This window comes from Ascaphus truei, chromosome 18 (assembly GCF_040206685.1).
Source record: "Ascaphus truei isolate aAscTru1 chromosome 18, aAscTru1.hap1, whole genome shotgun sequence".
Lineage (NCBI taxonomy): Eukaryota > Metazoa > Chordata > Amphibia > Anura > Ascaphidae > Ascaphus > Ascaphus truei.
The window spans coordinates 13,596,854-13,613,279 of NC_134500.1; the positions used below are offsets into that span (position 1 = coordinate 13,596,854).

General features: G+C 44.5%; 1 protein-coding gene across 1 annotated transcript in view; it reads left to right on the forward strand.

Moving 5' to 3' along the window:
• Positions 1 to 16,426, forward strand: part of ATP8B4 (ATPase phospholipid transporting 8B4 (putative)) — a 138,334-nt gene that overhangs the window by 25,124 nt on the left and 96,784 nt on the right. Inside the window, exons 4-7 of the mRNA XM_075575622.1 lie at positions 2,394 to 2,452; positions 12,241 to 12,354; positions 14,982 to 15,080; positions 15,921 to 15,982. Of these exons, the coding sequence (XP_075431737.1) occupies positions 2,394 to 2,452; positions 12,241 to 12,354; positions 14,982 to 15,080; positions 15,921 to 15,982 (334 nt within the window). The remainder of the gene's footprint in view (positions 1 to 2,393; positions 2,453 to 12,240; positions 12,355 to 14,981; positions 15,081 to 15,920; positions 15,983 to 16,426) is intronic.

Genomic DNA, 16,426 nt, shown 5'->3' on the forward strand with positions numbered 1-16,426 from the left:
CCCCCTCCCTCCCCATTGTAACGCGCAACAGAACATGTCAGCGCTTTATAAATGAAACGATGATAATAATTTGTGCTGATTTGGGGGGGGGGGGGGCAGTTTGGACCTGAACAGTTCCTGTCGGATACTTATTTTGTTAAGCCGCTGGGTAGTTCAAAGGTCTCATATGTGTTCAAATGAAGGTTAAAAGTGTAGCTGTCCTGGTCTCCACAACTTGGCTTTTTCTATTATCATTTTATACCCAATTACGCCATTAAGAAGCCCTGGCAGCAATTCCCTGTTGTGCTAATTGGTTTCATTGTGCAGCTGTGGTTTCATGTACGTGACCCGGGAGGCATACACCGTGCAGAACACACAGTGTAATGTCATATTTTAAGAGCTCTGAAACAGAAAGCTTTGTTTTAGAGGAGCAATTAGCCGGTTTCCCCCCCATCTTTTAACATAGGTTTGAAGCAGGGGGTCTCCGGAGCTGAACCCTGTTAATTTAAGCTCCGGGAACCCCCTGGTTCAAGAGATACTTACCTCCATAGGGGGTGGTGGTAGCCGCTCCGGCTGAGCTAGCTGGGGTTTAAAGTTTAAAGCTCCCGGGTCACATGGGCCTATAGGAAGCTGGACCGGATGACGTCACGGCTTCCTATTGGCCCGCAGAGCGTGGGAGCTTGTGACCCCCTTGCATGATGTGAACCCTGCTAGCCAAGCGGAGCGGCTACCAGCTCCCCCTACCGGAAAAAAAAAACCGGCATGGATTGCCGCTTTAAGCGTTATGAATATTCTGTAAACATTCCAATTGTATATAACAAGGCTGGAGTGTTAACGCCACGTGCACAGGCAAGAGGTATTTATTTGTGCATTATTATGATAATGTTTATTTTACACTTTTATGCACCAATGTGAATAGGCAATGCTAGATGAGTGCAGTTTTTGATGTAAGTCTCTAACCTAGCAATGTAGGGATTACGACCTGTTTATAGCAGTAAAGCGTGAAGCTTGCAGGATGAATCGCCCGCACCATGTTAAAATGTATACAGTTTAGTTTCGTATAATGAGTGAGAATGTGGAAGGCTGTAAGAGAGTTAGGAAGCGTAGCAGCTAATCTCTTTATAGAATGGTATAATGATTGCATGGGGAGAAGGTTATACGGTTGGGAGACCGTTTCAGATCTAGGATACAGAGTTTGAAGCCGCAGTGCATTAGACATCCAGTCCAACAGGTAAGGTTTTAAGGATATCCCTGCTTCAGAACAGGTTTCTCAATCAAGGGCTCAGTCATTGATTGAGCCACCTGTGCTGAACCAGCCTGATCTGTTGGTGGCCCTTGTGGACTGGAGTTGGCCACTCCTGGGTTATAGAGTGACAAAGATATGCATCCATACAAGGAATAAAAGGTCCATCTTATCCAGTGGTTCCAAACTGCAGTCCTCAAGAACCCCCAACAGGTCAGGTGGTAAGGCTATCCTGGCTTCAGCACAGGTGGCTCAATCAGTAGCTCAGCCATTTTGACTGAACCACCTGTGCAGAAGCAGCGATATCATTAATACCTGACCTGTTGGGGGTTCTTGAGGACTGGAGTTTGGAACCACTGATCTAAGCAGCCGTAGACTTTCCAATTCAGCCCACATAACCTGGTTATCTAGCAATGGGTTGGTGCTTTTTCAAGGCTCTAATTTGGCATTGTGTTAGTGTTCCCCCTGCTGCCACAGCCCGTAGAGCGGTGATCGGGAAGCACAGGGATCAAAGAATATTTCTAATCACCACTCTCCGTGAACCACAAGTCTCCCAAAGAAATGATTGCATTATAATGGTCTATTTACTGCAAATAGTTCGTGCTGATCACACACTGTATTGAGAATGATTCCAGTTGGTTTATATTTTGGTTGTAAATATCGTCACTATATATGAATTGTTATTTTTTTGTTGCAATACTTGGGAAAGGCCATGCATGATCAGGCTGGAGGGAAATAAGATCCAGTATAACCGCCCTTCCATTGTAAAAGAAACCAGTCAAAATACTTTTACATGTCTTCTTGTCTCTTTTTTTTTTTTTTGGAGGCTTTAATCGACATAATTTGACCCATTTAACTTGAATTTTCCATTTGCATTTAGTGAGACCACAACTTAAAATGTTAAATGTAAACAGTGTAACACAGAAAATTGTCCAATGTGGTGTCACTTGTAGACATACAATGGGAGTGTGTTCCGACCACAGTATGAATCTGAAATGACAATGTGAGCCGAAGAACATGATGTAAAGGGTTTTATCAAAGCCACCACATAGCTACAGTTACACATGCAATCTGGTGTACTGTAAATGAAAGTGGGGGGAAAAAAGGGGGATTTGGGCCGGCAGTCATTATGCGGGTAGTAATTAATGCAATATTTTCTTGCTGTTTGCAGAAGAGGAACGTCGGGTGAAGGCCAACGATCGTGAATATAATGAAAAGTTTAATTATGCAGTACGTATTATTTATTTATTGCTTACATAGTTAAATGCAGCTGCTGTCAAAGGGCCGTCTAATTAAGCAGGTAAGAAGACCCGCTAAACGATTTATGAGTACAGCTTAACCCCCTTATAACGCTGGGCTTGGGGTCCAAAGAATCACATCGTGTTATAAGCGGATCGCGTTAGAAATAATGTACAATTGTATGCATTGTACCAATACCAAGATACCAATAATCGTGTTGTAAAGTATTCATAAATATGAAAATTGGGAGCCGCGCTTGCATCGCGTTATAAGCGGATTTGCGTTGTAACGGATCGCGTTATAACGGGGTTGAGCTGTACTTGGCTTCCTTGCAAAGGATTCTATCTCCCTTCTAAGTAACGGTTTTACTTATTTGTGCAAGACGAATGTTTTTGTATTTCTTTTGGGAAACAGAAATCCAGCGTATTGGCTCCTTCTGTTTAAATGTTTGACTAATGATGGTATGACGATGACTTTGGAAGCAAGGAATAGAGCCGAAAGAACAGAATATCTGTGGTGTGACAACGTAACAGTCTTTTTACAAAAGGTCATTCTATAAAGATGGTGAAGAACCCCCGAAACCTGGAAATGTTATACCAGGGTTTGGGCAACGCCAGTCGTCAAGGGCCACCAACAGGTCAGGTTTTTGGGATAACCCTGCTTCAGCATAGGTATCTCAGTCGAAGACTGAGCCACTGATTGAGCCATCTATGCTAAAGGTGGGACTGATTGAGCCACTTCTGCTGAAGCATGGACTGATTGAGCCACCTGGGCGGAAGCAGGGACTGAGCCATCCTGTGCTGAAACAGGGATAACTTGAAAACCTGACCTGTTGGTGGTCCTTGAGTGGAGTTGCCCACCCCCGTGTAAAAGGTTTCAAAACATCTTCAATAATAATCCTACGTTAATGATGAAATAAAAAAAGTAAATCTGCTATCGCCGGAAAGGAATAGAAAAGGGTTTCAGACTTGAACATTTTTACCCTCGCGGCAAGGAAGAAAGGAAGATGTACAGTATGTATACACAGTATGCCTAGATTTATATAGCACCCACAGTGTACTTCACACGTTACAAAAGATATGATGCTGAAATACCCCAGCACAGGGGTGTAACTCTTGAATTAAGTAATGTGGAGTGAGGAAGAGCAGTGTTTGGACAACTTTGGTACAGTATAGGCAAAAGAGAATAACAAAGGCGAGGAAAGATGTTGTGAAGGATGAAGGTAACATTTATCTGTATTGTGTCTGTTCAACATAATTATAGCTACAGCAAATAGTAAATGACTACTATCAGTTGCCCTAATCATTTCTCAGTCCGGCTATCTTTTTTTAAATTTGATTGGAAGGCTCACATATAGTAAACATCACATTTTACACCCAGAAAAGAAAGGACCTTCACCAAGAAACGCCGTCACGCGTGACATAAACACACACTGCAGAGCAAAGACACGTAGGAGGTGGAACGTAGAGGAACATGTCTGGTCTTCAACACGTGATTATTCCCCCCCCCCCCCCCCCTCCGCTGCAGCGGGTATGAAAGGTTTAGGGGTTGTTGTTATGTGTATCCGGTGGCAGAAAGATTCCATCTCCAGTGCTGGGCAGGTCGATGCTCTTACGGAGCTCGTATGTGGATGTCCTTGTGCAAGGGCAAATCGGGAATAGGTTTCCTCAGATGGTCCTTCTCTTAAAGGCCAAATTCACGAACGGTTGCTAAGCTTTAGAAAAAGTTTAGTAGCCGTTAGTGAATTTGAGCCTGAGACTTCGAGGGGGTTTTCATCTGAGAATGGCCGCGTTGGAGTTGATAGACTTTATACCTAAAGAGTTCAGATGGCACAGATGGTGGATTACTTCATAGCACTCAATCGCTAATGCTGAAAAAACTATGGAATTAAAGAGTTTATTAGAATAATAACAACTTAATATCATACAGCACTTTTCTCCCAATGGAACGCAGAATTACAGTGTAGCACACAGTACGCAGCACATAGGGATGTTACAGACACAGCCCCTGCCCAGGTGAATTTACAATCTATGATTTTGGTGCCTGAGGCACAGGGAGATGAAGTGACTTGCCCAAGGAGCAGACTCTGGGATTAGAACCAGGCTCCCCTGCTTCACACTCTGTGTCGTTATCAGAATCAGCGTCTTTACTCCCTGAGCCGCTCCTTCAGCCCTGTGCAGGGGCCTCTGCAACATCTATGCTTTGTGTGTTTGTATCTATGTGATAGGTTATACAAAGGACCATTATTTTTCTGGTCCCATTCTTGGAAAACCTCGGCTCTCACATTTTAGAAAAAGATTAGGGAACCCAGTTCCCTTTCATACGTGGCAGGCCCCTCTGCCTGTGAACGGGTAAAGTATATGCTTACCACATCGATGGGGTATTTATTTCTAACCTCTGTTACGCCGAGTAACCTTCCCAGCACCGGAGAGACTTAGATCTGGGCTTCCCCTTAGCTAATCATTTTCTCTCCTGCAGATACTGGCAGTAATTGGATACCTCCCATCCCTGGTCCTTCACAGTCCTCCCAGGGTAGACACTGGATACTTATCACATCCCCTTCAAATCCCTTGAAAGCTAAAAGAAAAAAAACCCATGTGTTTATTCTTCATGGAAATTTGACAAATGACAAAACGGCTGCTCAAGTCACCTTATCATGTATTCTGTATCACCAGAATATATATGGATACCTGGATAATGTGTTTTGTACCTTCTTTGTCACGATTGCAAGCAATCCGTTAATAATTTATCTTCAGATCCGTTTCCTTTTGAACTGGAATGTTGTTTTTATAGCAGCACTTTACTCAAAGTGGGTGTGTAAGCAGTACTTTTTTTGGAACCCTTAAGTGCATCGGTGAAGAAGCCAGAATGTCTACAATCCCCCCCCCCCCTCCTCCTTCCCCTCCCCGACTACCAATAGGGAGCTACTTAGAAACCCTTTTGGTAATATGAAGAGAAGGAGACACTTTTACTGAAAACTGGCTGGCATGTTTTCAGGGTCATTCTGTTCAAGCCATGACCATTTTTAGGGCTCAGACTGCCCCTGTTCATATACCCAAAAGAAGTCCCGTACCATTATCGCAGATACCTGCATCATGGTCTTGTGAGTGATGAATGATACTTTCAGCGTTGCAATAAGGTTAATTTTGGTTCACTGGCGCCCACTGCATTAACGCTGTCATAACTGCCGGCTTCTTATTTAGATTCCGTCACATAGGACATTTAAAAATGGAAAGGGACCCCATGGCACGAGCTATATTTCACTCAATATCAGGACTTTCAGTGTTATGACTGTACCGATCACTTGTGGGGGGTCATTTACAGGTGTGTCTACCTGCTACAAAACTATCCCAGTGTGGGTGCAATAGCAGTGCCAGTCTTGTCAGAGAAAAAAATAAATTCCACAGCTTTCTGAAAGCCAAAAGCATCACTCTTACAAACCGCTCCACTCTCTCGTGTACACAGGAGGCGAGGGAGGATCTGCGCCATTAATTACACAACGGTTTCTGTGCAACGTGAGTGAACCGGTGTGTATCTCAGGTTGCACCAGCACAGGCGTTAGCTACTCGAGATCATGGATTTCCCTGTAGCCCTCACTGATACCCCAGGGATCTCTTAATTTATTGTGAAGCTGTTAACTGGCGGATCATGTTTCATCTTGTTTTACAAGTCGGATGATCTATGTAAAACCGTATGTGAGCAGCATATAGAGAGAATACAAGGACATGCTTGGATTATATTACCGCCGTGGATTAGTTCTTTTACATAAACTCAGCTCGTAATGTGATATACTTTGCATTCTAATAATGATGGCAGAATAATAAGGGCACTTGAAGCTGTGGGCTACTGTACATGTTTTTTTGTTCTTCCCTTGAGCACATGGAATGCTTTTTGAAAACATTACTAGTATACTGCAGGTTTGTAGAGTTGGGCTTTTAAAGTGCATATGGTCCCTGGTCCTATTACAAGGTCGTACGCTCCAGTCCTGTCTCTACTTCTTAACATTCGCGTAACCTTGGGTAAGGGGCTGTACCACCTGTAACTCAGGTCCATAACATGCCGCATGGTGAAAGATCGAGATGCTGAACAAACCCCTCGTCAGTGTATCATTCATATTCCAGTTACTTGGATCAGCTGAGCATAGAATGGATTACGTACAAGAAAGGAACAACGATATACATTTTGCCGTACTGCTAACTGGACTTCATACTCCGTAATACTCGAACACACATCAATGCTGTAATGCAACACATTTCTAGACTGAATAAATATCATTTATTTGGGTGCTGCGTGGAGGCAAATACTCCACTGTTTAACATTCTTGGTATTCTTGTGTGTGTGTGTGTGTGCGCGCGCACCCCCAACAGGTCAGGTTTTCATGATATCCCAGCACAGGTGGCTCAATCAGAGGCTCAGTCTGAGCCACCTGTGCTGAAGCAGGGACTGATTGAGCCACCTGTGCTGACTGATTGAGCCACCTGTGCTGAAGCAGGGACTGATTGAGCCACCTGTGCTGAAGCAGAGACTGAGCCATTTGTGCTGAAGCAGGAGCTGATTGAGCCACTTCTGCTGAAGCTGGGATATCCTAAAAACCTGACCTGTAGTGGGGGCTCAAAAACTGGAATTGAACACCCCTCCTCTACGGAACCTTTTTTTCAAGACGGGATCTCGAAAAAGATTCCATAGAGATCCGAAACGTTTGACCAAATAGACAATCTTTATACACTATATGAAGAGCCCTTCAGTTTCTGCTTGACTCCCGCTGATATTATTACTTTCCTGCGGATCGCAATAAACATTTTTTCGATGGAGTGTTTTACTAATCTACATATCCCATATGTGCAAAATCCAAGAACCCGACCCAAAGCCATTAGGTTCATAACGAGGATATTGCTGCTTACGTTTTTGATGCGGATTCAGGGTTGTTAGAAACCATAATGCACATGATCATCGGTTGAAAAATAGAATACAAGGAATTCAAAATCTCCTGCAGACCTGCGGGACAGGTTGGGGGTACTGACTTTGGGTTTGTTACTAACTCGTAGTATTGTTCAAAAAATAATAATAATCTCCTCTAGCCTTTCAAGGAGTGCTTTTTATTTGTATTGTATGTCTTTATTTATATAGCGCCATTAATGTACATAGCGCTTAACAGTAGTAATACACGTGGTAATCATATAAATAAATAACAGGTCATGAGAATAAGTGATTCAGACATTAAAGTTACATTAAGGAAGAGGAGTCCCTGCTCCGAGGAGCTTACAATCTAATTGGTAGTTAGGGAGAATGTAGTGACATGGAAGACAGCCTATGGATTCAGCCCTGAAAGAGCATAAGCGGTTGAGTCTTTGGAACGATGAATTGCTTTTTGCTACATTTATATAATCCAGTGAAAAGAAATAATAGTGTATATAGAAATATCCCACAGCCGGAAATATTGGTAATATTGTTCTTGACGTTCACGGTTCGTGCATTATTGCAGAGGCGGAGCGTCGTCACAACAGCAACAGGTTGTTTTGCCGCTGTAGGTTGTCCCTTGGGTTCTTGTGAAGATAGTGCACATCTTTTCGGAGGCGTCTCATTTTTCGGTAACCATGTAACACGTCGGGGCGTGTTTGGCCTCAGGGTGCAGTCGTTTCCAGCTCTGCGGCTGCATGGCTGCTGCAGAAACGTCTCCTTTTGTACATTCTGCCAAGAGTGATGCGTTCCTATCTAACTACAGGTGTAACCAAGCGAACTGGCTTCTGGGCCGGCCATGTTGGGGTTAGCGCTGCCAGAAGGCGAGGGCCAAGAGTCCAGGAAATCCTCCGCGGGACTGGAGGCAACGAGGCAGTTGGTGGGGACTAGGCCGATGCCTGCCCCTAGGCCCCAGATAGTTCCCCCTCACCGCAGAGAAGTGTACAGGGATGGCCCTACGAATAGGTAGCTCCTGTCAGCGAGGGAACACAGCGGAGCAGACCGGAGCGCAGAGGGAGGCTTCCCACTGCGGACCAGTCTTTATCCGGACCTTAAGGTGTGAGGGGCTTGTGTTGGAGACCCCGTAACATGGGACCCTGTTGCTGTTCTTGCCCTTGCTGGGAAGAGTGGCCTGGCTGGACCTTAAGCCAGGAAGGAACTGTGGACCAACGCAAGGGGAGAGGGCTCTGCCCTCACATACACTGGGAGGGATTGCTCGCGGGACACTGGGTTACAGGTGCCTGAGCACCCTAGGTACTATTGGGGCTAGCTACACAGGGACTATTATTGCACTGCTGCTGTTGTTATTGTATTGCTGTTTTGCATACTGTTCTCTTTGCCATACTGTGGGATCACAGTAAAGACCTATTGCCTCACCTGTGTGCGTGTGATTTCTGGGGTATACAGTATACGTATACCGGTTCCCGTTAGGGGCTATGCCGCCAACGCTGAGATCCCCACGGGTGGAGGCGCTGCACCCATTCACCCCAGGCTCCCCACTAGCGTAGGCTTAGCTTCCTATAAGGCCAAGCACATGGTTGTAGGGCGGGTGCACGCTCCCGTGCGTGACCCACCCGCACTCTTGCAGCCCCAGCGACGTGTGCGCTAGCTGCAAGAGATCGGTCGCGGCGATCGGAGGCACGGCGGGGGGCGTGGCAAACGCATCACGGACGCATCACTAAGCTGCTTCCCCCTTATTGGCTGAACCAGCTCACGTGACGCTGACGTCACACTACCAAAGCCCCAAATCTCAATTTGAGTTGTGGCATCAAAATGTAGCAACATCAACGCGCGCAGCGCCGCGGGCACGTGAAGAACTCCAATAGGCATTAAGGTAAGAGTCCTGGAAGTGCGCGCTGACGCAAGCATGCACACGTAGCGATGCCGCCATCATGAGCTTGGCCTTAGCCAACAGGTAGCAACGTAGCGCATAACACCTGCAGTTTCCCTTAGGGGTAGGGAAGTGTGTTACATATCTATACCGAGTATAGATGCCCACATATGGGTCTAGAATGTGCATTGTGTTGGCTTGAGCTTACAGTCATAACTGTCAATGCCTCTATGTTTTTATTCTCTTTAACTCTTATCAGATAGCTTTTCATACCATTCAGCTAAACCATATTTTTGTCAAAATCATCATGCCAGCAGGTTGTCCCATCTTTCACAAAACAGATACCCCAAAGATATGGTTGCCAGGTGGCTTTCCTAAAAATACTGGACACAATTGCGAAAGGTGCAACGCGCTCGAGAGAGACACACGCACCTCTCTCTCTGCTCTCTACTCTATGCTGTTTCCTCCTCTCCTTGGCCCCACCCTCAGACTCCCGACACCTCCTCCTGATTGGCTGCAGCTGGGTCATGCAGCCAATCAGGATGGAGGAAGATGCCCAGCCCCCTAGCAACAGCCGTGCTCGGGGAAATCCAGTGCCCCCCCCCCCCCCATGCCGGTCTGGTCACTATGTCCAGAGAGGCAATACCGGACACATACATGTCCAGTATTCCCTCTCATTTTTTTCCTAGACGGTGTCCAAATACAGTAAAGTCCGTTTCAATACTGGACACCTGGCAACCCTACACTATAGACTGCCATGGGTTCTTCTCCGTAATCCCACTCATACGTGAGTTAAAGCCTCAGTCTATGCTAATGGTTCAAAAAATAATAATAATCTCCTCTAGCCTTTCAAGGAGTTCCTTTTATTTGTATTGTATTGTATGTCTTTATTTATATAGCGCCATTAATGTACATAGCGCTTCACAGTAGTAATACATGTGGTAATCAAATAAATAACAGAGCATGGGAATAAGTGCTTTAGACATAAAAGTAACATTAAGGAAGAGGAGTCCCTGCCCCGAGGAGCTTACAGTCTAATTGGTAGGTAGGGAGAACGTACAGAGACAGTAGGAGGGAGTTCTGGTAAGTGCGGGTGCAGGGGGCCAAGCTTTATGTATCATGTGTTCAGAATATCCACAGTGCTATTCATATGCTTCTTTAAGCAAAAAAAATCTGATTGGTCCGTCAGGTGCTATGAGCAGCTGAAATATTAAGTGTCCAGGTCAAAATGGAACCCTCGCCAGAGCCCAGAACGGTACTGAGGTCACTGTGGTAACCTCACAAGCTAGAGATTTATAAAACAATGGTTTTTAACACTAAAAAAAAAAACCCATACAGAGTAGGAAATACCCAGGGGGCAGTATACATGCATTATATGGCAAATTGATTGGCTTCTGGGGGCTTTCTGTGACCTTAATAGGATGGAAGCTACTGTTTTTGCGGTAAAGGACTGTATCAAAAGCCAGTTTGTGTGTGGCCATGCCAGAGGTCTGTGTGTGCTGGGGCTCTGTATGGGGTATCTAGGGGAAATATTTCAACATAAAGTGAGCTCGTCTTCGGAGAGTGGAAGCTGGTCTTACAGGGACCCCTGCAGGAATTAGTGTGCATTACCGACATTCACTCCATGAAATACAGGTACAGTATAAGGACATTCCATTTTTTTTAGCCCTAAAGCTCAGTGCAACATTAAAAATAGAAAAATAAATTTTTAATAAATTGCCCTCTTTTTCCGTGCTTGTCACATACCTGGCCTCCATTTCTCTAGCCGTTTATTAAAGGTATGTATAAGAGACGGGGGTTTAGAGTACGGAGTGGGACTGAAGCGTCACTGAACCAACATGGCGTAGCGTTGCCAGAGGAGACCTCACAAGTCGTCTCTTCACACATACTGTAGATATGAAGGCTGTAAGTGAGTCATCTATCTTCTGTTGGCAATCATTGCACATTCTACATGTAGAGCTACTGAAAAAGGGTCTCTGGTGTGAGCAGAAGGGTGAGGTAACTTGCTTAAACTTTGAATTTGGGCACACCCAACAAATGTGATTGGTCAAACCAGGTGTGGCCAACTCCATTCCCCAAGAGCTACCAACAGGTCAGGTTTTCTCTTGAGCACTGGAGTTGGCCACACCTGGTTTAAACAAACTACTGTTATCAACCGATTCGCTCTAAATATCTTTGAAAAATCATATTTATGCTGCTTATTCAAGATGGCCCGAGTGTGGATATTTTTCAGTTCTTTTTGTAACCAGGAAACCTATATTGAGTTACCTCTAATTTTCAAGTATGTCCCACTTCTTTTGGTGCATCATATAAAGAGTGTCATTTGCTTCTAAGGCTGCGCATATAGCGCCGGCGACAGCGACGCGATGTTGCGCCAAAACAAATGTATTGCCGCCGTCACGTGCGCTTATAGTAAGCGCGGCGCGATGGCTTTGTCGCGGTCGCTGGAAGTCAAATCAATTTGATTTTTTTCCAGCGACCGCAGCGTGACGTCACCGTTGCGTCGCTGACGCCGGCACTATACGCGCAGCCTAATATTGGTGTTTGCGTCTAATTTGCTGTGTTGGATTCAGAAAATTGCAGGTTCATTTCACACTCCATGTAATCTTGGAAAAATCAGTGTGTCTCGTTCTACCCTCTCGGATAGAGTGTAAGCTCTCAGGATCAGGGTCCTCGTTACCTTCTTTATCTGCTCGTGCTTGTCTGTCCTGACATGTATGTCACTCTGTGTATGTAATTGATGTCACTCTGTGCTCCCATTGTACCGGGCTACGGAATACGTTGGCGCTTTACAAATAAAGGATCGTTGTGATAATACCATCACGACAAATACTTGAACACCCCGTGAGTAGCTCCGTGGAATAATGAAAGAATCGGGGCATTGGGTCGCACTGAGGATACGGTTTCTGTTACCACAAATTATTCTACATTTGAATGCAAATGTTTTATATTAAATGGATGAATAACCAGTGTACGCTCTCTCTCTTTCCAGAATAATGGCATAAAAACATCAAAGTATAACGTCATCACGTTCCTGCCGATTAATTTATTTGAACAGTTCCAGCGTGTGGCCAATGCATACTTTCTTTTTCTGCTGATTTTACAGGTAATGTGTGTGTGTGTGTGTGTGTGTGTGTCACTGTGTGTGTGTGTGTGTGTGTGTCACTGTGTGTTTGTGTGTCACTGTGTGTGTGTGTCACTGGGTGTGTGTGTCACTGTGTGTGTGTCACTGTGTGTTTGTGTGTCACTGTGTGTGTGTCACTGTGTGTGTGTGTCACTGTGTGTGTGTGTGTGTGTCACTGTGTGTGTGTCACCGTGTGTGTGTCACTGTGTGTGTTTGTGTGTCACTGTGTGTGTGCCACTGTGTGTGTGTCACTGTGTGTGTGTGTCTGTGTGTGTGTGTGTGTGTGTCACTGTGTGTGTCACTGTGTGTGTGTGTCACTGTGTGTGTGTGTGTCACTGTGTGTGTGTGTGTGTCACTGTGTGTGTCACTGTGTGTGTTTGTGTGTCACTGTGTGTGTGTGTCTGTCACTGTGTGTGTGTCACTGTGTGTGTGTGTCACTGTGTGTGTGTGTGTCACTGTGTGTGTTTGTGTGTCACTGTGTGTGTGTGTGTCACTGTGTGTGTGTGTGTGTGTCACTGTGTGTGTGTCACTGTGTGTGTGTGTGTGTGTGTGTCACTGTGTGTGTGTGTCACTGTGTGTGTCACTGTGTGTGTGTATCTGAAATATTAATCTACTAAAGACATTTATTGTACGATTTCTACATAGTACAGTTTAGTACGTTAGCAGAAACACCCGCTCCAATAGATATTATATGTATATAATATTTTGCCATTGTAAACATGATATCATTCACTTTGGACTGGAGTCCCCTTTTTAACTTCGTTAAGGCTGAAAAGTGTGAAAACGTACAGAAGTGTTTGTGTAATAATTATTGTTACAGATCGTTTTATGTCACCATTTGGAGTATGTATGTATGTATGTATGTATGTATGTATGTATGTATGTATGTATGTATGTCTTTGTATAGCGCCATTAATGTATATAGCGCTTCACAGTACTAATACACGTGACAATCATATAAATAACAAATAATACAAATAACAGATCATGGGAATAAGTGCTTCAGACAAAAAGTAACATTTGGGAAAAGGAGTCCCTGCTCCAAAGAGCTTACAATCTAATTGGTAGGTAGGAAGTACGCACAGTGGGAGTGCAAATAGTTTTGTCACCAGAGGAAATGCTGACTTTAATAGAAGATGAGCTAAATGCTGAGAATTGTATAAGTGGAATAGAGAAAGTTCGCATTATAAATATAGATTTGAAGAACAGACAAGAAAAATAAGTCAATTTATTGAGTATTACGCCATATAATTTGACAAGGAGTATTGAAATGTATATATTTTTTCCATTTGTTTTATTTCCATGTGAGAAACAGACCAGATTCAATGTACAATGTACAAACATCCTAAAACAGCCAAACCGGGGCAGCTATTTGCCATAGGCAATAATACCCTGCGTAGAAATGGGGAAAGTCAGAGTTAACTCCTTCAGTGCCATTGAACGGTAGCTGCATTTTTAAATGCCAACCTTTTTTGTTAGCATCATTGTGATCTCACGCTGCCCAAAACATGGGTTGAAAATGCAGCACATGGATAGTGACTGAGAAGCAGTATTCAGCGAGGAACAATAGTTGGCCTGAGTCACAGTTCCTAGGGGAAACCTCCTCAGGGCTGTGAACGGAAACGTTGGTAAATGTATGCTTTCATGTATTACCATTTTAAACTGTACTAGGCTCACAGGGGGGCAAGAATCCCATTTAAAACGCAGTGATGCTGCTTCTCCCCCGTTAGGGAAGCTCTGAGTTTTATTCATTTATGTGGAGCTCAAGGCTTTCCTAACACAGAGAAATGTTGAACTGGGGGCCTACGTTTGCGCCATCAGAAGCTCCACCTGCCAAATATACCGGCTTTTTAGTTACAGCTTGTTATATGAACGCAGAGCTTCTAAGATGCTAAAGATTCACATATGTTTGAAATAGCTGGTTCGGCATGGGCAGGCTCATGGAAGGGACCAACGGGAGGGCAACCAATGTGGCATGTTATTGGCTTTAATGGCTGCTGATCACAGCTAATATCACAAGGTGTCTAAAAAGACGTGCGCATATTATAATATTATATTATATATAATACTATTATATTACCTCTAGCCAAAAAATATCCCCAAAATGGTAGGTACAGTAGTCATTTTCCTATCACAATGTCTCTTTTAGACCATAGTTTGCTATGTTTTATTAATGTGAATCAGTAATGGTTAATGCTGATGGTGGACGAACCTGCTGCAGTGTGATGATACTCAATACTGCTACTTTGTAATTGCCCGCAGCGCTGTTAAATGAACCCTGGTAAAGTCAGAAGAGACTGAAAGTCGTGGTGTATGGCCAGTTCTTCTTGCCCTGAAGAAGGGGTAGGACTGAGCCCTTTCACCAGGAACAGAACCCGGACTGATGCTTTGTGAGGTCTTGAAAGCTAATCTGGCATGTGTAGCGTACAAATACATACAGCATCTATGAAGAACTCTTACGTAGCCCAAAGTATCACAACCTGCAGCACATCCATCATTCTCCATGACCACTATGGCTACTAGAAGACCATACTAGAATACATTAAAAAAAAAAAAATCAATATAAATGTACAGTATATACTGACTTTTTGTTTTTATTGCTATTGCAGCTGATCCCTGAAATATCTTCCCTGTCTTGGTTTACAACCATTGTGCCTTTAGTGCTAGTATTAACCATCACTGCCGTAAAAGATGCCACAGACGACTTTGTAAGTATTTCCCGTGCCTCTCTATGCATGCACGGCAAGCACAGATGTATTTCTGCGTTCATGTGCTCGGGAGGGGGATGAAGGCACAGTTCTGAAACATCGTGTTCTCACTGATTGCCCTTGTGTGCTACAGTGTGTTCAACAAGATAATGTGAGGCTCTTTGTTATCCGCAGCTGAAAGGGGATTGTTCTTCCGCATTTAAATGATCTTAACTTTAATCTAAATCTTGCCCAGAAAATGTTCCCCTGCGGTGTATTTAATACATCTGGCTGTGCGCTTACACATTAGTGCAGGGGTGGGCAACTCCAGTCCTCAAGGGCCACCAACAGGTCACGTTTTAAGGATATCCCTGCTTCAGGTGGCTCAATCCGTGTTCCAGTCATCACCTGTGCTGAAGCAAGGATATCCTGAAAACCTGACCTGTTGGGGGCTGTGGAGGTTAATTTGAGGACTGAGGTTGAACACCCCTGTCTGTCCTAGGCTATGATCGTACTGTGAAATCAAAGGTCACCGTTTTCCCTTTGCTTGGGAACAAAGAATGGCCGAATCAGAGTGACATTAGCGGAACGCGCCTGGTGCCTAAGAATGTTCCATGGCTACGTTTCAACGACATCTCCGTTGAATGGCGGAAAATTCCTACATTGCTTCCGGCAGCCACTAGATGGCACTGTATTCATCTGCAGCAGACGTGTGATAAATAAAGGATCATTTTTGTAGTGTGTGATATGGCATTAACCCTTAAGTGTGAGTTGTGCATTCAGAGCTCTGTTTTTTTTTTCTTCTTTCTTTTCATCTGTGTTATTGTCCAGTGGAGTAAAACTTTCTTTCTAACTTTGCAGTTTCGCCATAAGACGGACAACCAAGTAAATAACCGACAGTCCCAGGTGCTACTTGGTGGCAAGTAAGACGATCCTAATTGGCTTTTGCTTCATGTCATTTTATTGAGCGAAATTGTGGCACCGTTTCCCTTAGCAGCCAGGGGGGGGGGGGTGAAGGGACCGCGAGGTCTTGTTTCTAACCAACCCCCCACTCCCCCCCATCCTGTCAGGAACAAGGATACAAAATAGCAAAAACATGCAATGGACAATCCGATCATCAGTGTGGTGTAAATGGTTAAAAAGACACGCACACACACACACACACACACACACACACACACACACACACACACACACACACACACACACACACACACACACACACACACACACACACACACACACACACACACACACACAATGAGGCTGTTTGCAAAACAAAGAACCACAATCCAGGATCATCCGATAAAGCGGATTAGGACTTTAGGTCATGGCCGTTTTTGCCGCCGTTTAGCCGCTACGCACCT